This window comes from Copadichromis virginalis, linkage group LG23, assembly GCF_057382275.1.
Source record: "Copadichromis virginalis isolate Kocher_CV1m ecotype Utaka linkage group LG23, C_Virginalis_male_GT1.1, whole genome shotgun sequence".
Lineage (NCBI taxonomy): Eukaryota > Metazoa > Chordata > Actinopteri > Cichliformes > Cichlidae > Copadichromis > Copadichromis virginalis.
In genome coordinates this window covers 29,775,294-29,799,012 of record NC_140639.1, presented here as the reverse complement: position 1 = coordinate 29,799,012, position 23,719 = coordinate 29,775,294, and the positions used below count along the sequence as shown (strand labels likewise).

At 39.5% G+C, this 23,719-nt stretch overlaps 3 protein-coding genes across 5 annotated transcripts; 2 read left to right on the top strand and 1 right to left on the bottom strand.

Annotated features, from left to right (window-relative positions):
• Positions 1 to 869: 869 nt before the first annotated feature.
• LOC146681340 (gamma-glutamylaminecyclotransferase B-like) lies at positions 870 to 4,167 on the top strand. 2 transcript variants are annotated; one of them, XM_085448391.1, is made up of 2 exons: positions 870 to 924; positions 2,808 to 4,167. In XM_085448391.1, exon 2 carries the CDS (start codon positions 2,832 to 2,834, stop codon positions 3,300 to 3,302), a length of 471 nt encoding a protein of 156 aa, XP_085304517.1. In that variant the 5' UTR covers positions 870 to 924; positions 2,808 to 2,831; the 3' UTR covers positions 3,303 to 4,167. The 2 variants fall into 2 exon arrangements, with proteins under 2 accessions (XP_085304517.1, XP_085304516.1); XM_085448390.1 differs by lacking the exon at positions 870 to 924 and adding an exon at positions 2,200 to 2,265.
• Positions 4,168 to 9,704: 5,537 nt separating this feature from the next.
• On the top strand, positions 9,705 to 12,953 carry LOC146681339 (gamma-glutamylaminecyclotransferase B-like). Of its 2 annotated transcripts, none has more exons than XM_085449312.1 (3): positions 9,705 to 10,014; positions 10,490 to 11,956; positions 12,043 to 12,953. In XM_085449312.1, exon 2 carries the CDS (start codon positions 10,514 to 10,516, stop codon positions 10,979 to 10,981), a length of 468 nt encoding a protein of 155 aa, XP_085305438.1. In that variant the 5' UTR covers positions 9,705 to 10,014; positions 10,490 to 10,513; the 3' UTR covers positions 10,982 to 11,956; positions 12,043 to 12,953. The 2 variants fall into 2 exon arrangements, with proteins under 2 accessions (XP_085305438.1, XP_085305439.1); XM_085449313.1 differs by having other exon boundaries at positions 9,746 to 9,871.
• A 6,664-nt stretch (positions 12,954 to 19,617) lies between these two features.
• LOC146681338 (FERM, ARHGEF and pleckstrin domain-containing protein 1-like) lies at positions 19,618 to 22,619 on the bottom strand. Its single transcript, XM_085448932.1, has 4 exons — positions 22,587 to 22,619; positions 21,716 to 21,823; positions 20,722 to 20,873; positions 19,618 to 19,699 (listed from the first exon to the last, which is right to left on the bottom strand). The coding sequence occupies exons 1-4, from the start codon at positions 22,617 to 22,619 to the stop codon at positions 19,624 to 19,626; spliced, it is 369 nt and encodes a 122-aa protein (XP_085305058.1). The 3' UTR covers positions 19,618 to 19,623.
• Positions 22,620 to 23,719: the final 1,100 nt, after the last annotated feature.

The following is a 23,719-nucleotide window of genomic DNA, read 5'->3' as shown; positions in this document are numbered from 1 at the left end:
AGGCAATGTCTTGCAATTTGATTGGCTGTGGTTTACAATAGTGAACGCTGCCTAAGAAAAGTCTTACTTGAAGAGATGATCCATCCATGCATGTTTCCTGAAATCCAAATACAGGAGTACAACAGTTGTTGCAACAGATACTGAAGCAGAAAACATGAATTGTATACAGACAACACCAGCACCATAAAAAAACTTTACCTTCCATCTATGCTTATAGTAGTTTGGTGGGTTGCAAATGTATTTCATTTATGAATGATCAAAGTTTCTTCCTCTCAGCACATTATGCCCCACAGAGGTGTTATGTTTTAAAATGAACCTGAAAATATTTTTCATGTTTTATATGGACAGAGATGGAAAGAGTACCTTCGGCTCATTGCATTTGAGTTGACCTAAACCTCCACTGACTGACTATCATTCATAAAACTTTTTAAACTTTCACTCAGTTTTCTAGAACTGAGTCTTAAGAATGCTAAAACAAAATAATATAAAATGTCAGTAAATAATTAATCTGACATGTTTTAAATAATTAAAATTGGCAATTAATCATTAATTATATATAAATGTATAAATAAATCTATTAATTATGTAAATGTGTTTTTGATTAATTAAAATGAAAATATATAATTAAATAATTGCCTCAAAATATTGTTTTAAAAACTTAAAACGTATTAGTCTTTACACAAAACTATTTATTTCACTATTTAATTTATTATTTCCTGGTTCTTGTGCTTCAGTGCACCCCATGAAATAAAATAAACAATCATTGCAGCTTGTCAACAGTTGCTAACATCTGGTTACTCTGGCAGACTGATTTTGGAAAATGGATTGATCCAGTGGACATGGGGTTGGCAGGTTTCCCAGAATGCATTTGGAATAAAATCACATCAGCTGTTTCCTCCACCACTGCGAAAGTGCCCTCAAACTGTAAGTACAGTTTTGGAACATGATTTTTCTGTCACCAAATGCATTTTTTAGTTGTTTTTCTAAGGTAAAAATGTAATGGCATAGTCTGAACGAAAATGAATATCTGGCTGGTTTATTGAGAGCCTGTTTGCAAAAATAATTACATTTTTTCATAGCTGTCAGGTCCTGTTAGCATAACAGACAGCTTCCCTCACCCTCTGTCAGCTGACCGGGTGATCAGAGCCCATGGTACCCCTTCCTGATCCTCGCCTCTCAGTGAAGGTTAAACACGGGTGATAGGTGATATCTAACAGGTTATGTTTGGTTTATTTTAGTTTTGTATTCGTTCCCAAGCAAATCAGTTAAGCTGAGATTATTGTTTAATTTCATAACTGTGTATTTTTAGTGAACCATATAGGAATGCTCTCAGAATATATTGAATTGAATCATTTGCACGTCTTTATTTCCTGATGTGCACAGGTCATACTTTTTGTTGAGAACAGCTTGTTTTCAATTAAAACTAACATAAAAAAAAATGTAATACATAGGGAGGAAAGTGAGAGCATTTTCACTGGGAGCAGAACCATCTGGACCAGCATGTTGTTCATGCTGGTCATGGATATCCTGACGAGTGATGTCAAGCCTGCTCCAGAAATTATTCAATTGTTTGTTTCTTAATATTTATTCAACTGTATTCAAAACACCAGATGTCTGCTATAAGTTTTGGAAGTCTGGAGTTTAAAAAAAAGAAGAAGAAAGAGCTGTGTGTTTTTTCTTCAGGTAGCAATGGGAGTTACTTGTATAATGTTTTTAAGACAGCTCAGGATGAACTAAGCAGTTGATTCATCTGTAATATTTAATTTGAAATAATGATGTACAGTTGTTTAACACCTTTTTCCAAATCAGTTCAGTGTTTATCCCCTTTCAAAATCATTTTATATCTTTTTATGCCTTTCCCAACTTTGATGGGTGAGTTTGACAAACAAAATTAATTTATGATGCACTGCAGCACAAGAACAATGAAAATAATAAACTAAATGTGAAATAATAAAATATGTATTTAAATAAAATCCACCCATCAATTATCTTCCACTTAAGATAATAAATGATACTTAATCCAAGATAATTAATGATACATCTTGTTAAATGTATAATGGTTTATTTGTTTCATTTGGATTTCAGTATAGTATAAAAGCCTGCCTCGTTTCCCACGAGGCCCTTTTTTCTTTGGCACTTTAACGCCCTCTATTGTTTCCGCCATTCTTTAAATTGCTTCCCTGTATGCGGCATCCTTCGCACTTCCTTAAACTGTCACGGTGGCGGATTTTTTAGAAAGGAATATCTACTTACTGCTCATTCAAGGTTGGTTTGCGCTTCTTTACGATAGTTTAGTTGAGAGCCAAGCAGAAAAACATGTCACTTCACAGCATGTGTTTTAAAACTGCACTTCCGGTAACGGTATTTTGTAACAGCTCGAGTGTGGTGTGGAGTGCAGGGGCTGGTGGGTGGTAGAGGGGAGTGTGGAGGTGTCACAAGAGCATAGATCAGTGACGCAGTTGGGGGTGCTGATGTTTGAGAGCCTCCACACCTTTCTTCTGGAGAGGTGTGCAGGTGTTGTAGGACATATTTTTTATAGTAATGTTTAATCTGTGCATGTAATGGTAATCTGCTGATTGTTTTCCTAATTAATGCGTGTAAGGAGAGCAGATTACTAAAATAAAGTGTTACATAGATTTGACTTTCATTTTCTTTTATTTTGAAGGTCTGATCATTTTAAATTAGATCAAATTTCCACCTCTGGACAAGTGACTGATATAATACAGAGTAACAGTTAAAATTGGATAAATATATTTGCCAGTAATACTTGCTGCTCCCAGAGGTGTTTCTCCCTCTTTACACCACAGGTGTGTCTTTGGTCCTCTGTCCTCATGACTCGGGTCTTTGTGTACGGCATCCTGAAGAAGGGGCAGCCCAACAACTACCGCATGTTCGACAACAACAATGGAAAGGCCGAGTACCTTGGCTTGGCATTCACTATCCAGAAATACCCGTTAGTGATCACCACCAAGGACAACATCCCTTTCCTGCTCAACATCCCTGGCCAGGGTCACCGAGTGCACGGGGAGATCTACAAAGTGGATGACCAGATGCTGAAATTCCTGGACACTTTTAAAAGCATCCCAACGTGGTACCAGCGGACGGTGGTCCAGCTGGAAGTGAAGGAGTGGGTGGGGAAGATGGAAGGAGAGGAGAAGGTGTCACCGGGGAGCATCACAGATGCGTTTGTGTACACCACCACGATGTACGAGCCAGAATGGCGCTCGCTGCCGTGCTATGAGAGCTACGACTCAGAGGGAGATCACGGGCTCAAATATAGGTGTAGAGAAGAGCGGGATTGATCTCATCATGCTGATGCAACTGACAAAGTTGCTTTTATTTTTGTAATTTATCTTATTGCTGTGCACCTAAAACAATGCCCTGTAAACCTTTGTCAAAAAAATGAAGCTGTAATGTCAGACCCTAACCCTAACCCTTTTAAAAAAAAAACAACCTGTTAACAATGTGTAATTGTGTAGTGCTGACTACTTGCTGGCAAATATCGTGAGCTAATAGAATTTTACATATATATTGTATGTAAAAAACAAAAACAAACAAACAAACAAAAAAAACCTGCATGTAGCTTCCAGGTCAAGCTAATGCACAAGTGCTTTGAACCTGCATTGTATGGCCAGCCTGTCCTTCCAAAAATGTGATTGCATAGAAGTCTGTGAGGAAATGACCCAGCTGCTTACTTGATTTATGACCTCACCAAAGAGTTTCCTTGTGTGGTCTCAATGCCATAAATAAGACTATTATTTAATGGCATAGGTTAAGACAGGCTTAGAGCAGGCGTGTCAACCATGAAGCCCAGGAACCAGATTCAGCCCAGCAAAGGCTTCAAATTTAGCCGACTGGGTGGCTTTGGAAACTTTTACAGCTTTTCACACTGAGAAAGATCTCAGATTCCTTTTAATTCTTTTTGTTTACTACAATAAAAAAATGGACTTGTACTGTAAATATGCAATTAAACAAGTTTACACTGACAGAAAGGCGAGTTTTACTGGATCATTTAAATCAAAGCTGATTGTATGTGGCCCATGATGTAAAATGAGTTTGACACCCCTGTCTTAGAGCATTTATATCACACGGATATGAACTCTGGTGTGTTTAATCATTACATTCCACTTGTCTTTGATTACCTCTGAAATAAAAATTAATTCCTGATTTCTTTTGTTTGATCTGTGCTGTGTTTGTTCCATCCAGGGGATAAGCTTTTACTCTGCGTTGTCATAAGCAGAATAAATATCCTGCAAACTACTTACAGGGATTTAGACATATGTATTTATCTTCTTTATTACAAGAGTCACATATTCATGATACAACCTCTCTAATACAGCAGGTGTCGCTAAAAGACAGGCTGTGTTTTTGTACCAGCAAACCAGCAAAGCAAGAGATGTGGCCCCTGAAGTCTGCTGAGGGGCCTCATCAACTCACTGGTTGCACTACTGATAGTCTCTACCAATGTTAGTGCACACAGATGCAGAAATAGAGATAAGGACTGAGGCCGATGAAGAAAGACAAAAACACAGAGATGAGCAGAAAGAAAAGACACAAGGGCAATGGTTCTTTGAGCACAAAGAAGAAGACAAAACAGTGGTAAGTAAGTGGGACACAAGCAGGCAGCTGGACTTCAAAGTCAGAGGTGGGAAGGAAAAAAATCTAATCCAATTAGACCTCTTCTTTTGACCACCAAATAGGTTGCTGTTTTTGCCTATAGTTTTTGAAGACAAAGTACATCACCTAAAGCCTTTTTGAGCGAACCCAATCTGCCGTTTAAAAGACAAGAAGTTGACGCGGGAAAAAGCAGAAGCTTCAGCCAAATAAGTGGTAGCCTCCAAAAGCTCCGCAGCCACTGACCACGAATACTCCATGGTGATTTCAATGTCGTCAGCCAAAAGAAAAACCCCATCTACATCCACCAAAGCACCGTTGTAAGGGAATTGTGTCCCAAAGTGTGGAGACCAACAACTCCATAGTAGAAGCCATTAACAAGCTAACAAACAAGATTGATCACCTCAGTGTGCAGCTAAGTAACAACATGATAATGGTGGCTAATATTGCCAAGCTAGCTGAAATGAACGCAGCCGTTATAAAAGAGTGTAAAGCTAAACTGTTTGTTTTGGAAAAAAGGCATGCCTCCTCTCAACAAAGAAAACATGGAGCTGAAGGAGAGAGTGTGGGAACTAGAATGGTACATGTGCCACTGGAACTTGAAAATTCAGGGATGGAAAGAAACAAACGACAAGGATTCTTGCAAGGAGGTCATCGACATCTTAGCCAAGATCGCACCACATTGGGCTTCTTCACTGGACAACGCTGTGGACACCGTCCATCGCCTAGGGAAAAAAGAAGCGGGTTGACCTTTACAAATAATAGTTCAGTTCACCGTGAGACACCATCGAGATGCTTTCTGGCAGCTGACCAAGGATTCCCAGGTGTGCAAGGAGCTAGGCATCTACATCAAGCAAGATTTCTGCAAACTAGACCAGGAGGCAGGAGCTGCAGTTTGGCCAAAATAGAGCAAGCCGGAGCTGAAGGGAAGAACATTTACTACAGAGAGCACGCCCGTTAAGTTTAAGTAGGCAGGTTCATATTACCTATTTGGTACGGTATTATAATGACTATACATAACGACTATATATATTATATTTTTTAGAGCTCTTTTGCATTTTGTGAATTCAATTTAAAGGATTTAGTGTTCCAGTCTCTTGTTTATTTTCCTTTTTATGTCATTTTTCACTTCTAATTTTAACTGTGTGTCTTTAAATAGTAGGGGCTTGAGAGATATTCTTAAAATAAAGTATTTTTGTTTTGTAAAAATGTAAATGCTAACTGTATATTGCTACAAGAAACACACTCTGTTGAGGCAGATGAAAAAATTGGTGTAATCTGTAGGGAGAAAAAATAATTCTTTGTCATGATACTAACAAATCTGCTGTATATTTGTTGAGTTTTGGTTCCTGTTGTTTCACTCTCTCACGTTTCTTGATGTCCACATTTGTGACTCCTGTGCTTCCTTTACTTTTACTGCTACTGCTTTATCCACGTGTGCTTTGTGTCTCCATGATATTTACTTCCTGTGTTGTTTCAAACCAACTAACTTTAACTATTTAAATTATATGAACATGAATGAATGAATATTAATTTGCATAAATGAGTTTGAATTTGTATCATAATTGATACATCTACCAATATTTTTGCTATTTATTGCTTAAAAAAATATTGTACAATTAATTTAGGTTTTTTTGGAGGATTCACACTAATGATGATGATGTAGAAGTCTCAAAAACTCAGAAAACCTCCATCCATCTATCCATCCATCAATCTTCTTCCGCTTATCCGAGGCCAGGTCGTGGGGCAGCAGCCCAAGCAGAGAAGCCCAGACCTCCTTCTCGCCAGCCACCTCCTCCAGCTTGTCCGTGAAAACACCAAGGCGTTCCCAGGCCACCTGAGAGATATAATCTCTCCAGCGTATCCTGGGTCTGCCCCGGGGCCTCCTCCCGGTAGAAATGCCCAGAACACCTCGCCCATGAGGCGCCCAGGAGGCATCCTTGTAACATGGCCGAACCACCTCAACTGGCTCCTTTCGATGTGAAGGAGCAGCGGCTCTACTCTGAGTCCCTCCCGGATGGCTGAACTTCTTACCCTATCTCTAAGGGAGATGCCCATTTCCACCACTTGTATCCACAATCTCGTTCTTTTGGTCATTACCCACAGCTCGTGACCACAGGTGAGGGTAGGAAACTCAGAAAACCTCTATTTATCAAATTTGATATATTTAAAAACGTCCGTAATAACATAGAAACTCATAGGAAAGACAATTTGGGCCATTGGCTAATCTGTGTACTCAAAGTGGAAATACATTTCTGTTTCTATGTAATGTTTATGGCTACAACAGTGTTGCTCAGAACGAACTCTTATTAACTGACATAACCAATCACCTAAAAGAACTATCTCACAAGTACTCCACAAACAATTTTATAGTGGGAGGAGATTTCAATATTGTCTGTGACGAGTGGCTTGATAGATCACTCTCTAAAATCCAGTCTCATCATATAAATTCATTTTTACACATCTTCTGTTTAGATTTTAACCTAATAGATCCTTGGAGATTAGTGAACCAACTTCATCAGCCCTTTTTATGGTTCAAGCTCGATCGCTCAGCTAAATCTCATTTTGATTTCTGGCTAATTTCAGACAGTATAATGCAGAACAATGTAGATGCGGGTGTCTCAGCTGCGCCTTTAACCGATCACTGTTTGATACAGCTTAATGTCGCACCTCAACTTAAAAAATAATAATGGATTGGATTTATATAGCGCTTTTCAAGGCACCCAGAGCGCTTTACAATGCCACTATTCATTCACTCTCACATTCACACACTGGTGGAGGTAAGCTACGGTTTTAGCCACTGAAGCAAGGCTGCCATATCGCGCCATCGGCCCCTCTGGCCAACACCAGTAGGGTAAAGTGTCTTGCCCAAGGACACAACGACCAGGACAGAGAGCCCGGGTATCGAACCGGCGACCTTCCGATTATAGATACGCTTCTCAACCCCCTGAGCCACGGTCGCCCAAAAATCTCATAATAAAGGTTACTGGAAATTTAACTCAACCCTGCTTACCAATGAAAATTTTAGTAACAAAATACTTGAACAACTAGAACTTATTTCAAATGATAAAAACCTAGTAAGTAAGGAAAATGTATTTATATAACGCTTTTTGCAGATAAAAATCACTTTGTGATTTTTATCTGCAAAGTTGTAAACAACAAAGAAAATGAAAAATGAAAAAAAGACAATAGTTATACTAAAAAGGCCAAAGGTGCATATCTGAGATCCCAAGCCAAGTGGATAGAGGATGGCTATGCACTGACCCTCAATTAATATCCAAAGAAATCTTTGCCTTTTACAGCAATTTGGCTGAGGCCAATGGCATAGAATCAACCTATTAAACACCTGATTCCTAAAACTGATGAAAATTTTAAGCAGTACTGTGATGCAGGTATTACCCTTGAAGAGTTAGATAAAGCATTAGGTGCTTTATCCAACGATAAAGCCCCAGGATGTGATGGCCTGACGAGTAACTTTTACATATATTTTTGGGATCATACTAGAATCCTTGTGTTTGAGATGCTCACAGAAATTTTAGAAAATGGTTCTCTCACACACACTATGAAACAAGGGGTAGTTACACTCATACCCAAACCTGGGAAAGATCCGACACTTCTTGATAATTTAAGACCAATAAAACTCTTAAATAATGATTATAATCTTCTAAAACATATTTTTGCTAACAGATTAAAATCAGGAATAACTCAAATAATTTCTTACACTCAGTCCAAATTTATAAAAGGCCACTCAATCCATAATAATATCTGCCTTGTTCTGGACTTGATTGACTATAACTACCTAATTAATAACAAAGGTTTTTCCTAGTTTTAGACTTTTACAAATCCTTCGATATGATAGAGCACGAGTTTATGTTTCAAGCCCTAGATTTGGAAGTGGCTTTAATAATTACTGTATAGAGACACAAACAGTTCAGTGTGTCTTCCACATGGCACCTCGCAGAGATTTAGGATCTGCAAAGGAATAAAACAAGGATGTCCAATCTCACCATTGCTGTTTATCACAGCAACAGAAATGCTTTCCATACTGATTAAAAATACTATATTTGGTAAGTAATCTGTTCTAGGTAAAGAGCTCTCTATCAGCCAGTTAGCCGATGACACCGCCATTTTCTTAAATAACTTGAATCAAATCCCCAAAATTCTACAAATCATTGAAAATTTCTCAAAAGCTTCAGGCCTAAAACTGAACTCAGACAAATGTGAGATCTTATACCTTTAAAAGACTGTACTATATCTAACACTTTCAATATCCCTGTAAAAAAATCCAATGTCAAATATTTGGTATGTATATAACTTAAAACAGAACTGAGTTAGAAAACCTTAATATTTGAAAGAAAATGCAAAATTGTAGAACTCATTGAAGTAACTGGGCACAGACAGACTTATTGATTCTGGGTAGAATATTTCCAGGCTAATATACTCTGCATATACATTAGGTGTACCTAAATCAGCAATCAAATCTATTAACCAGCTAAACTTTGATTTTATATGGAAGCAAAAAAAAAAAAACCCTCTATATTAGGCAAGGTAATTGAGTCAAACAATTTGAAGATGGAGGATTGCAAGCTATTGAATTTGACAGTTTAAATGGCACCCTAAAAATAAACTGGCTCAGGTCATTTTTCAAATGTCAAATCAAAATAGCCTATGGTTTTATTTTTTCCAAACAAAATATTTTCAGATCTAGGCGAAATTAATCTTTTATTTACAAGTTTTATTATACTGGAAATTAATATACAAACATAATTATAGCCCACGTAATACTCCCTTGTGGAACTATCGTTACATAGAAGTTAGAAACAAATCAATCTTTGTGCAAAAAATGGTAAGAAAAAGGCATTCATAAATGTTGATTTCTTTAATTACTTATGTCTATTTTATTTTCATTATTTGTCTTTAAATACAGCCTACAGGCTGTATTTGTTGTACTTGTTACATTTGTTTAATTAACAATTAAAAAATAAATAAAATATTTTTTCCTTTGGCACTTTAGCGCCCTCTGTTTTTGTTCCGCTTTTATTTGGATTGTTTCCACGCGTGCGCAATGTAATCTCGCTGTCTGACACATACTCCGGAACAGTAAGAGGCGGTTGCCAACCGCCGTTAAACAGAAAAAAGAAGAAGAAGAAGAAGAAGAAGCAGAAGAAGAAGCGCGCCTAATCCAGAGTTCTACCTCAAACTGTCACGGTGGCACGGAGATTTTTATAGTAGAAGAGCTACTTGCTGCTTATTCAAGGTGGACTTGTGCTTCTTCATGGTGGTTTTATGACAGAGATAAGCAGGAAAAACGCGTGTCACTTCACAGCGTGTGTTTTAAAACTGCATTTCCGGTATCGGTATTTTTTTTGACAGCTCGAGGGGGGTGTGAGGAACTCTAAGGTAGCCTAACTTATGCTTTATCATTACACAGTGATGACGTGGTTGCTTGGTAATTGTAACTGATGTTTAACTTACCCATAAGCATAACATGTAAACAGCGTTTTTCACTGAATGACCTCTCCCAGCTCACAGTCACAGCATGACAGGAATGTGTGCAGATCTAGTCTGACAGTTGCTGTTGTAGGAAGTGTATTGATATAGTCATGTGTAATCTGTGCATGTAATGTTAATCTGCTGATTGTGTTCCTAATTAATGTGTGTAAGGAGTACAAACTCCCAAACAGTGTTACCTAGATTTGAGTTTGATTTTCTTTTATTTTGAAGGTCTGATCATTTGAAATTAGATCAAATATACACCTCTGCACAAGTGACTGATATAATACAGAATAATAGTTAAAACTGTATAAATATTTTTGCCAGTAATACCTGCTGGGAATTTGCTCACACAGATGTTTCTTCCTTCTTTACACCGCAGGTGCGTCTTTGGTCCTCTGTCCTCATGACTCGGATCTTCGTTTACGGCACTCTGAAGAAGGGGCAGCCCAACAACTACCGCATGTTCGACAACAACAATGGAAAGGCCGAGTACCTGGGTTCGGCGTTCACCTCCCAGAAATACCCGTTAGTGATCACCACCAAGGACAACATCCCTTTCCTGCTCAACATCCCTGGCCAGGGTCACCGAGTGCACGGGGAGATCTACAAAGTGGATGACCAGATGCTGAAATTCCTGGACGATTTTGAAAGCGTCCCAACGTTGTACCAGCAGACGGTGGTCCAGCTGGAGGTGAAGGAGTGGGTGGGGAAGATGGAAGGAGAGGAGAAGGTGTCACCGGGGAGCATCATGGACGTGTTTGTGTACACCGCCACAACGTGCGAGCCAGACTGGCGCTCGCTGCCGTGCTACGAGAACTACGACTCAGAGGGAGATCATGGGCTCAAATATAATACGGAAGAAAAGCTATAAAGGGACTGATCTCACCGTGCTGACACAACTGACAAATGGACCTCTATGTGGTGTTAGCAGAATGGGTGAAGGAGCTCTCAGGAAAACAACACCTGGACATGGGTGCTGTTTCCTGTCGTGTGTCAAATTGAAAGAAATCTCAAGAGAAATTAATTTTAATAGCAGATAGGCAGGCTTACAATCAAAGTAAGGATAGTGTAGAGAAGGAAAAGGGCACACTGTGCCACTGAAAGTTGCATATTAGTAATGTTGTTTACAAATTTGGTTTTCTTTTTATGATTTATAATCATCTGGGAAGCATTATGATCAAACTGGAAGGCTTTTATTTTGGCGTATTGCTGTAACATGAATTGTATCTCTAACGCTAAATATTTTGGTTGGATGTCTGCTATGACACTACCGGTTTAAATGCTAAACACATGCACTTTTAATAATGCAAAGATACAGAACATACAGTAGCCGTATATGCACATCCTTTCACATGTTGTGAATGGCTGCACTGTAAACACAGATACTGGCCATCTAGTTTCTCACTAATGTGAAAATATTAATAGAAAAGCTGATCTGCAGTTCAGTAATTGCACATGTATACTAAATATAAGCTGTATGGGCAACGTTCTCTGAACCACGTGCACCCATTTGTCAGCAGCTAGCTTCCTCTTACAGGATAAAAGCATAGTTTTAGAAACTGACTGTCACGGCTAGACGGTCCTCACCGATCGCCTTGCCAATTTTTGGTGGTGTTTGTGTGTACTGTGTCGTGTTCTCCTCTCCATCCTGTGCATGTGTTTTTCTGCTGGAACATGTACCTCCGGAAGCCGTGGCACGGAATGGCGGCTGACCCGAGGGGAGTGTCCTGAGCTGGAATCGTCGCACCTGTGCGTAATCACTTCGCCGGCTACAACTAATCTGAAGCAGACCTATTTAACGGTGCGGTCGAGTCACAACCAACGCTGGAACGTTGAACTAAACCGGGTAGCGTAGTCGCGGCTAGCATACCCAGTATGTGAAGGAGAGAACGTTTTTTTTACTGTGCGTGTGCTTTTCTCATCTGCCTCCAGGATTCAGGGATCGGAGGAGGAGCAGGCACAAGGAGTTGTTTTGGATTGTCACTGCACTGTCACCGCGGGGAGAAGTCATCGTATCTCTGCACTGCCCTTTCTGGATTACAGACTCGAACTGTTGACTCACCTTTTCACTGTGAATAAATTCACTGTCACTCTGCAAGGAGTCTCGCACCTGAGTCCTTTAACCCAATTCTCCATGACACTGACAAACCTCCATGTCCCTGAGAAAATCACTCCAGCCTGATGCTGTGCACCTAGAAGAATATACTCCAAACCTTTCTCAGAAAAATGAAGATGTACTGTCAGATAAGCTTATTAACACTGACTTTTTACAGTTTACCACCGTTAATTTCCAGGTGAAGCTAATGTGTAAGTGCCTTCAACCTGCATTCTTTTGAATGGCCAGCCTGTGCTTCTTAAAAATGTGATTGCATAGAAGGCTGTGAGGAAATGACCCAGCTGCTTACTTGATTTATGACCTCACCAAAGAGTTTTTTGATGAGTGTGTGGTCTCAAAGAAAGTCTTATTTAATGGCATCTAGGTTAAGAAAGGCTTAGAAGAGGGTTGTCAAACATGAGGCCCAGGGGCCAGATTCAACCCGGCATGTGGGCTTTGGAAAGTTTTAAAGCTTTCCACAATGAGAAAGAGCTCAGATTCCTTTCCTATTCCTTTGTAAAAATTCTTTTCATTTACTACAGTAGAAAAAATGATTTGCACTTTAAATGTGTAGTTAAATGTGTTTATACTGACAGAAAGGAGATTTTCACTGAGTTTGACACTCTAGGCTTAGAGCATTTATATTACACAGATATGAACTCTGATTTTACACTAATCTGCAGACAATGTGTTTAATATTTACATTCTGCACATCTTTGTTTACCTCAAAAATAAAAATTCACCCTGATTTTTTTTGTATGATCTTCCATGTGCTGTGTTCATCCCCTCTAAGGGATAAACTCAATAAAAAGAGGGAAAAAAGAAAATTTTGTATAAGTTTCATTTTGTTCCATATGAACACAATCTATTCATCTTTATTTTAAAATAGTAAAATCCATAAAACCTGAGGAATACTGAAGAGAAGGTAATTAGCAATAAACCAGCAAAATCTCTGTTGGCGTTGGAAGAAGGTTTCAGGTGTTTTTCGAAACAAAAAAAAAAGAATTAAGAATGACATAATTTAAAAAACAAAACATTGCAGGATTTCTTATTGTGTCCAAACTTACATTACATTTAAGTCATCAAATTACATACAGACAGATTGTCATACAATTAAAAACACAATTATTGTGTCCACATTAGAGATGGACCGATCCAATATTATGTATTGGTATCAGTCCAATACTGACGTAAATTACTGGATCGGAAATCGGAGAGAAATAAAAAAAAATGTAATCCGATCCATTAAATATCAAAAAAGCACCTCACAAAACTTGCGACATGGCGTAACTCGGATCATAACCGTAGCACGTGACAGCAGTATGCCTCACGTGATAGAGTGGCTGTGTGTATTTGTAGCCTCGCTACCAATCCAGCATTTCATCTCCGAGGAAGTTATCCCAGTAAAGCAAGTGTGTAAGTTCATCTCTGAGTGTTTGTAAACAGTAGCGGTTTTAGATACGGGCGGTTGCCCGGAGCGGCATCACGGGCATCGGCAAAAAAAAAAAAAATGCTCGTACTCATGCTGCCCCGACGTCAGCCAGCGCATATTGGGAATGGCATAAGCACCGATCGGTTTTCTATCGCCCATTTGCTGGGAGTAAGGGCGCCCTTCGTTTGCGAGCTGCTTGCAGCGCAGAGAGGAGAGGGCGGGGCTCCGGGGAGCAGCATCTAATAACCAACTCGCAATAAAACAAAATAAAAACAAACCAACAAACACGAAAACACCAGACATTATAATACAGACTTATAATTTGCACCGATGTTTTTTCGAAATTCTATACACGAAAAGTGAGCGCGAGAGCCCTCAGTGCGCCTGCTTGCTGCCGAAGTCAAAGTAAACTTTATTGTCATCTCCGCTACATACAGTCCAGTATATAGAGAGACGAGACGACAAGGCTCCAGTTACAGCAGTGCAAGTAAACAAACAATATATATAAGAAGAGTAAGAAAATAAACATACACTTTAGGACCAGGGGTAAAGGGATCAATAACAATTTAAAATTTACAGTTTGATGATTTAAAGTCTCACACGCAACCTGTCGAAAGGGGAGGGGGGGGGGGGCTGCTTCCAAATAGAGCACATTTCATTTATAATGTTGTAAATCCAAGCCCATTATGTATTCATGATTTGAATCCTGGGTTGTGCGAAATCTCAGAAATGCACCCTAGACAAAGCGAATCTGTGAACTAAGGTGGAGGTGTGTTAGGTTATGTTGTGATGATCCTTGGGTTGTAGGATGGGTGTTTATACTGGAGTGCAAAATTAAAACCAGTGGAAGATGGATAAGAAAAGTTCAAAGCCATCAGGTCCTCAGTTTAGAAAAAAGAGAAAAGAAGAGGAGGCGAAACGAGAAAAAGATACAGGTAAGCAGATGTGTCATTGGATAATGGCAGGTCATCCTGAAACAATCAGAATCAGAATACTTTATTAATCCCTATGTGGGTTACAGTTGCTCCAAGAAGAAATGGTAAAAATAGTAACAGTAACAGAGGGAGTGTTCGCCCAGGGCGCCAAACAGGCTAGGACCGCCACTGTTTGTAAAGCATTCCTGCATTAACCTTTACAACCGATATATGGAGCGACTGCCTCTTCTCTCTCCCTCCCTCTCCTGTTGCTACTTCAATCATGAAACTGATCAATGATCAGCTGATCGGCTTTTCTGTCGCAAGTCCATCTCTCTTACTTGTCTATCGCCCACTTGTTAGAATGTATTTATTATTACTTTCTACACCAGGATTCTTTTCTACGTAGCTGACGGCTGGTAACTGTACAGGGGCGGATCTAGCAAAGTTTAGCCAGGGGGGCCGATAGGGCATTAACAGTGAAAAGGGGGCACAAAGACATACTTTTCTTTCTTATTCTCATTTAAAATGTCTAGCTTTTAATAAAAAAATATCCGAATCTTACACCCAAAGTTTTAATCTGATGTAAAATGTGTAGAAGTCCATTACTGTATGTAGTAACTATTAAGTCTAATATACCCTAGTAAGCTATAGTACTTTTTTCTTTGGGAAGATACCATCTGTGCAGTCTGCAGTTCTGTTGAAGAAAGATGTTGAATCTATTTAATTATTCTTGAAAAATAATTTATTTCTGTGCATTTTTTTTCACACTGCTTCAAATTAAAGTTGATTACGTCAATTAAGCATCATGAGGTGGAGGGTGGGTGGTTCCCTATTTTTTTTTTTTTTTTTTTTTTTTTTTGCTGGGAGTTTTAGAATCCTATTAGTTAGGTTGCTTACTCTTTAAAATACCAGAATAGGGAGGATGGAGCAAGTTTAAGTTTATTAGATTGATCAGTTTTGCTGAACTATGAAATATTTTGGGTGCAGTGCATTTTTTGCATACAGGTATAACAGAATAGCTTTAGTGTTTTTTTTTAACTTGAGTATGAACTTATACAAAAAGCAGCAAGATATTTAAAAAAGTTTTATTGATTAAAAAACACACTATATCGGATTCATATAGTTTTTCAGCAGATATCCAAATTTATGATATCAGTATAGGACATGAAAAGGTGGTATCGTGCCATCTCTAGTCCACATGCACACAGCTTTCTACATAACGTTTATTTCCAATCTTAAGACACTTTTCATCCATTTCAGAAATATAAAATATTATAAAGCACTGGCCAAATATCAGTGAAACAGAGGAGTGCTCGGAGAAAGTGAGGCCAAAGGGATTCAGATCCTTCGCCCGCGCTCGGGTACGCCTTTTCTCTCGCTTTGGTGGAAGAAAAAAATAACACAATGTGGCGCTCCAGGCTGACAAGGACAAATGGAAAAATTACACATAGAATTACATTGTGGATGACTGCAGACCGTTTTTGCTAATCAAACACTAATGGTGTGGAAAGTGTAATAATAAGGTGAAGAGGGAAGACCTCTGAGTGGAGTCTGTGTAAGGAGTCAGAGGTAATAATTAGTGTCCGCTTGTGCAGCTGGAAGAGTCTTTCCTGGTGTTTGTGCAGTCGAGATCTTCACTCAAGAGAGTATGAGGTGGAGGAATCAATTCAATCCAATTCCATTTTATTTATATAGCGCCAAATCACAACATAAGTCGCCTCAAGGCGCTTCATAGGTACAGAGAAAAACCCAACAAATATGACCCCCTATGAGCAAGCACTTTGGCGACAGTGGGAAGGAAAAACTCCCTTTTAACAGGAAGAAACCTCCAGTAGAACCAGGCTCAGGGAGGGGCGGCAATCTGCTGCGACCGGTTGGGGTGAGAGAAGGAAAACAGGATGAAAGACATGCTGTGGAAGAGAGAGAGAGAGATTAATAACCGATATGATTCAATGCAGAGAGGTCTATTAACACATACTGAGTGAGAAAGGTGACTGGAAAGGAAAAACTCAATGCATCATGGGAATCCCCGGCAGCCCATTGCAGCATAACTAAGGGAGGATTCAGGGTCACCTGGTCCAGCCCTAACTATATGCTTTAGCAAAAAGGAAAGTTTTAAGCCTAATCTTAAAAGTAGAGATAGTGTCTGTCTCCTGAATCCAAACTGGAAGCTGGTTCCACAGAAGAGGGGCCTGAAAACTGAAGGCTCTCCCTCCCATTCTACTTTTAAATACAACTAGTAGGCCTGCAGAGCGAGAGCGAAGTGCTCTAATAGGGTGATATGATACTACAAGGTCATTAAGATAAGATGGGGCCTGATTATTTAAGACCTTGTATGTGAGGAGCAGGATTTTGAATTCAATTCTGGATTTAACAGGGAGCCAATGAAGGGAAGCCAAAACAGGAGAAATATGCTCTCTCTTTCTAGTCCCTGTCAGTACTCTTGCTGCAGCATTTTGGATTAGCTGAAGGCTTTTCAGTGAGTTTTTTGGACATCCTGATAATAATGAATTACAGTAGTCCAGCCTGGAAGTAATAAATGCATGAACTAGTTTTTCAGCGTCACTAAGAGACAGGATATTTCTAACTTTAGAGATGTTGTGCAAATGGAAGAAAGCAGTCTTACATATTTGTTTAATATGCGCGTTGAAGGACATGTCCTGGTCAAAAATGACTCCAAGGTTCCTCACAGTGTTACTGGAGGCCAAGGTAATGCCATCCAGAGTAAGAATCTGGTTAGATACCATATTTCTAAGATTTTCACGGCCGAGTACAATAACCTCAGTTTTATCTGAATTAAGAAGCAGAAAGTTAGCAGCCATCCAGGTCTTTATTTCTTTAAGACATTCCTGCAGTTTAACTAATTGGTGTGTGTTACCTGGCTTCATGGATAGATAGAGTTGCGGGTCATCTGCATAGCAGTGAAAATTTATGCTGTGCCTTCTAATGATGCTGCCTAGGGGAAGCATGTATAATGTAAATAGAATTGGTCCTAGCACTGAACCCTGTGGAACTCCATAATTGACCTTGTGTGTGAAGAGGACTCTCCATTTACATGTACAAATTGGAGTCTATTAGATAGATATGATACAAACCACTGCAGTGCAGTACCTGTAATACCTACAGCATGTTCTAATCACTCTGATAGGATATTATGGTCGACAGTATTGAACGCTGCACTAAGGTCTAGCAGGACAAGCACAGAGATGAGTCCACTGTCAGAGGCCATAAGAAGATCATTTGTGAGTGATGTTCGATTCGTGAACGAATCGTTCAATACTCGAGAATCACTTTACTGACTCGTGAATCATGATTCACAAGCCCAACTGACTCACTGACTCATCCCTGTTGCTGTTAGCAAACTAATTTCATTAGTAGAAATATATCTAGCTTATAATTAAAATTGGGGGGGGGGGGGGAACAACAGCCAGTTTTGTAACAAAAGCATTTCTGCCCTGAACTGGAAGAAAAAATCCTGAGTAGATCACATCAAGAAAATAGCTCCGAGGTTCAGAGTAGCATTGCTCTGCTAACATGCTAACAACACATTTGAGCTACTCACCCCCTCCCTTCCTGTGCTCAATCGTAAGCATAAGCGAATCACTCAGGACTCACTAACCCCCTCCCTCCTGTGCTGAATCATAGAGCGAACGAACCACTCAGGACTCACTCACCCCCTCCCTCCTGTGCTGAATCATAGAGTGAGCGAACGAATCACTCACTCACTCACTCACTCACTCACTCACCCCCTCCCTCCTGGCTCACAGCTTAGAATAGAATAGCCTTTATTGTCATTGTACAGAGTGCAACGAAATTGGAGTGCCACTCCCTTGGTGCAAGTGTCAATAATAAATATAAATGTAAAATATAAAAAGTACAAAAAAACAATCGTAAGTACTCAAACAATAGTATGTACAATATATACAGGATAGCAGCATTAACATAATGACAGTATGAATAGCAGCATAATATAATGACAGTGACGGTATGGAATAGGTTCAATTGTTTTTGTGCTTATTTACTACGGTGATAGCTCCGGGAAAGAAGCTATCCCTGAATCTGTTTGTCCTGGTTTTATGTGACCTGTACCGTCGGCCTGACGGTAATAGTTCAAACAGTTGGTTGCTGGGGTGAGAGTGGTCCTTGATGATATTGCCAGCTCTGCTGAGGTACCGAGAGTTTGCAGTGACCTCCAGGCTGGGCAGAGAGCAGCCAGTGATCTTCTGGGCTGTGTTGATGACCCTCTGCAGTACTTTCCTGTCCGCAGCTGAGCACCCTGCATACCATGATGTTATGCCGTACGTTAGGAGGCTCTCTATGGTGGCTCTGTAAAATGTCACCAGCAGCCTCTCCTCCAGGTTGTTCCTCCTGAGCACTCTCAGAAAGTGGAGACGCTGCTGGGCCTTTTTAACCACCGCCGTGGTATTTGCAGTCCAGGAGAGGTCATCAGAGATCTGCACGCCCAGAAACCTCATGGAGTGTACCCTCTCCACACAGTTCCCGTGAATGTAAAGTGGGGCCGGGTCTGCTCTGCACTTCCTGAAGTCCAAGATAAGTTCTTTAGTTTTCGTGGTGTTCAGTTGGAGGTTGTTAACTGAACACCACTCAGTCAACCAAGAAGCTTCTTCTTCTTATTGGTTGGCAACCAATGTTAAGGCGCATTACCGCCCCCTGGCTCACAGCTCAGTGGACATTTAGATGAGAAAATATATATTTGACACACTTAAGGAAAATACTAATAAAATACAAATAAACAAAATAAATGTTTATTAAGCAATTTTGATAGGAAATTGCTTAATTTTAGAAATGTTTTTGCTCTTCTTTGCTCTATAAAATAGTTGTTTGTTTGTTTGTTTGTTTTTTAATCATTCATCTTAGCAGTGGGATTTACATGAAAAGAGAAACAAATTAAGTTTGAGTGAAAATGTAAATTTTTTGCACTCTCTGGTCAACTGACTCAGTGAATCAAATGACTCAAAAAACTCGATTCACTTTGATGAGTGACTCATTAAAACTCGATTTAGTAAAAAGAATCAAATTTACCATCACTACACCAAGTGGAGGAATCATCAGTAAAGGTCTTTCCTGGTGCTCGGCAGTGATCGGCTAGTAGAGCAGGTTGCGCTCCGGATCACCTCCATCCACCTGGTGGGAAAAAAGGATTTATATCAGTAGCTTCAAACATTGATTGAAATATATCAAACATCGCAGAAGTTCTGTTGGAATACTCCGTCCATCCGTTTACTCCACCTTATCTAATTTATGGCCATGGGAGGGGCTGAAGCATATCCCAGCTATCATAGGGCGAGAGGTGGGGTGCACCCTGGGAAGGTTGCTAGTCGGTTACAGGGCTAAGGAGACTGTTTGAATAGTGTTACTGTTAATATTCACTTTTTAAAATACTTAATGCTTTCCTTACTTGGGTTTGCTCACAAAACGTTCTATTAAAATAATTTAAATATATAATGCAATACAACTTGGTAAATTGAACTAGACAGAAATTGACTTTTACATTTAAAATGAAACAATTTATCTGAATTTCAGAAGAGGGCCCAGACTATAAGCAGTCTCTTTCCTGTAGTTTGTAATTGTTTTTTCTAAACCTGTTTATTGGACCCACACATAGCATGTAGAAATGCCTTTCAGCTGTTCAAGTGTCAGATTAAATTTTAAGCCTTTATTTACAAGTGCTCTTTAAATGAGTGTCACTCTCTTACCATCTGTGCTAGAGAGAAAATCTAAATGTTTCAGAAAGAAGAGAAGATGAGCTTTATATTTAGAACATGATATTCAGTGTATGAACACATATAGGAAATGCATTTCCAAATATTCCTAAAAAAAATTTTTTTCATTTTAATTTTCCAGGCTTTAGATGACACCTGAGACCACTGCATACCCATATGAGTTGCCACTCACAGCTTAGCCACATCCTAAGGCATATTTTGCTTTATTTTCTATTTTACTGTAAAAATGGTGACAATTTAAAAAGTCAGCATCAAGCTGTGGAGTTGTTCTGGACATTAAAAAGATTTAAGGAATTTATCAAACGTTGTAAAAGATGGATGTAGCTTCAGAGAGTCGGATTAAAAAAATAAAAGGATGGTTTAAGTTAAAGCACGTTGTAACTAATTGCATTTCTGTATTTGCCTCTATTACTGTACACCCACCTCTCAAAGGTGTACTCGCTCTCTGATCTGAAGTAGTAGACGTGAGACTTGAAGTGGAGTTTGAAGACGTAGTCCTTGTGGATGTTTTCTGACTCCGATGGGACGGTGACAGAGTAGCCCAGCAGAGGGAGGCTCGCCAGAGGGTAGTCATCCTGCACATGAGTCAGAAGAGGGAAACATCTGTTAATACAACCTCTACTATTAAACTGATCAGAGTAACCGAAACTACATTCTGTGGCTGCGACTGCACAAATTCAATCTAATTCAATCAGTGTTGGGGAGTAACGGAATACATGTACCACCATTACGTATGTAAAATACAAAATATGAGTAACTGTATTCCATTACAGTTACTGTTTAAAAAGGTAGTATTCAGAATACAGTTACTTTGTTGAAATGAATGGATTACACGGTGGTATTTTCCTGTTTCTGTCACCTCTCTATTTTTGGTTTCCACCAAAACACACATTATGAGGCTTCTAATGCCTGGGTCTCAATCTTGCCGCCCATGTCACCTCTACATGCGGCCCGCATAATGCCGTGAAGAAATATTTTAAAGAATTATATATACGTGCGGAATAGTTTTCTATATGAGATCGCTGCAAAAAGTGCAGCCTTACCTATTGTCCACCCTACTGTTACTCATTTTATATTAAGATTTAAACATCTAGTTTGTTTTAGTATGGCGAGTAACCTTCAGTAAAAGTAATAAATCACACAGCAATTGTACATTCATGTAGTTGTATAAAGTATGATAATATATTAAGTATTCAGAATACGTTACTCTCATTGAGTAACGTAACGGAATACGTTACAAAATACACTTTGGGCCTGTATTCTGTAATCTGTAGTGGAATACATTTTAAAAGTAACCTTCCCAACACTGAATTCAATATATTTTAAAGACACTATCAGCTTCCCACTTTGAATTATCAAGTCAAACCATTCCTGCGTATTTGCACTGTAACTGCCAGTGTTTTCCTTCTCGTCTTACCTGGTGTGACTTGTAGAAAAACAGACTGAAGTTGGTGAAAACCACCCAGAGTTTCTGCCAGCCATTGCTGTTCTTAAACTTCCTTAGCAGGTTACCTGAGAGCTGGTTCTGCGAGGGCGACAGAAGAAAGGAGAGAGCAAAAAGCAAATGGATAAAACAATCAATGATGCAACACAGTGTTAGTCTAACTGGATGTTAAAACGGAGGAGATTATGGGAAAGAGAAAGCCATCAGGTCCTGTCAATGTAATATACTCATGTTGAAATTTAGCGTGAGCATCAGTAGTGCAAAAAAATGCATAAATATTTGCGAATTTTAGGAAAAAATTGTTTTACTCATTTGTCATAAGCAGACTAAACATCCTGCAAACTACTTACATTGATTTAGATATATGTATTTATCTTATTTATTATAAGAGTCATTTATTAATTTATTTCTGATTTGTATAGCTAAACACGTTTGCAGCTGTTGCAGTACCTCTCTAATCCAGCTGGTGTTGCTAAAAGACAGGCTGTGTTTTCTGTACCAGCAAACGAGCAAAGCAAGAGATGCGGGCCCCTGAAGTCTGCTGAGGGGCCTCATCAACTCACTGGCCGCACTACTGATGGCCTCTACCAATGTTAGTGCACACAGATGCAGAAATAGAGATACACATGAACGCCGATGGAGAAAGACAAAAACACAGATATGAGCAGAAAGAAAAGACACAAAGGACACCGGGGCAATGGTTCTTTGAGCAAGAAGAAGAAGACAGAACAGCGGTAAACAAGTGGGATACAAACAAGCAGTTGGACTCCAAAGTCAGAGGTGGGAAGGAAAAACAGGGAATGTGGCAGGAGAAGAAAGACGAACACAAACACGGCAATGGTACCTCCACAGCTATGCTAAAGTCCACCATGGACATGCTGGTGTTGCCATGCCATCAGATGTGCATGGACTGAAACCTATATCAGCTGCCCAGCTGAGGGAAGACGCAGGCTGCAGGTTGACAGGCTACAGCAGAGCTAATTAATGTCGAAGTTGCCAATACTAAATGACTTATTTCTAAGGTAATTAATGACACATTTCATTAAATGTTTAATGATGTATTCAATATTTAATGGTTTATTTGTTTGTTTGCTTAATTTTAGATTTCAGTATAGTATAAAACCCTTTTTTCTGGGTCCTTTCCCACAATGCAATTTTTTTCTTTAGCGCACTTTAGCGTCCTCTGTTGTTTCCGCCTTTATTTGAAGCACTTCCACGCATGCCTCGTCCTTGGCACGTCCTCAAACTGTTACGGTGGTTCATTTTTACAGTAGAAGAGCTACTTACTGCTTATTCAAGGTGGGTCTGCGCTTCTTTGTGGTAGTTTTATCACTGAGCGCCAAGCGGAAAAAACGTGTGTCACTTTACAGCATATGCTTTAAAACTACACTTCCAGTATCTGTATTTTTCTTACAGCTCGAGCAAGTTCGAGGATGGGCCCATGTCCCCTTTTCGGGCTGTGCCCGGCTGTGCCCCATGGACTAAGGCCCAGCCACCAGATGCACCCTCTTCGGGCCTGAGAAAATCACTCCAGCCTGATGCTGTGCACCTAGAAGAATGCTCTGCAAACCTTTCTCAGAAAAATGAAGATGTACTGTCAGATCAGCTTCATAACACTGACCTTTTAAAGTTTACTACCGTTAACTTCCAGGTGAAGCTAATGTGTAAGTGCCTTCAACCTGCATTCTTTTGAATGGCCAGCCTGTGCTTCATAAAAATGTGATTGCATAGAAGTCTGTGAGGAAATGACCCAGCTGCTTACTTGATTTATGACCTCACCAAAGAGTTTTCCGATGAGTGTGTGGTCTCAAAGAAAGTCTTATTTAATGGCAACTAGGTTAAGAAAGGCTTAGAAGAGACCCAGGGGCCAGATTCTGCCCGGCAGGTGGGCTTTGGAAACTTTTAAAGCTTTTCACACTGAGAAAGATCTCAGATTCCTTTTAATTCTTTTCATTTACTACAATATAAAATGGACTT

What these genes read in the sequence shown, in the direction of transcription:
- LOC146681340 (XM_085448391.1), top strand. Translation starts at nt 2,832, where the DNA reads ATGACTCGGGTCTTTGTGTACGGCATCCTGAAGAAGGGGCAGCCCAAC.
- LOC146681339 (XM_085449312.1), top strand. Translation starts at nt 10,514, where the DNA reads ATGACTCGGATCTTCGTTTACGGCACTCTGAAGAAGGGGCAGCCCAAC.
- LOC146681338 (XM_085448932.1), bottom strand. Translation starts at nt 22,619, where the DNA reads ATGTCCATGGTGGACTTTAGCATAGCTGTGGAG. An exon ending in ACTTTAGCATAGCTGTGGAG is followed by an intron (nt 21,824 to 22,586) that starts GTACCATTGCCG and finishes TCGCCCTCGCAG; the next exon opens with AACCAGCTCTCAGGTAACCT. An exon ending in AGCGAGTACACCTTTGAGAG is followed by an intron (nt 19,700 to 20,721) that starts GTGGGTGTACAG and finishes TTTTCCCACCAG; the next exon opens with GTGGATGGAGGTGATCCGGA.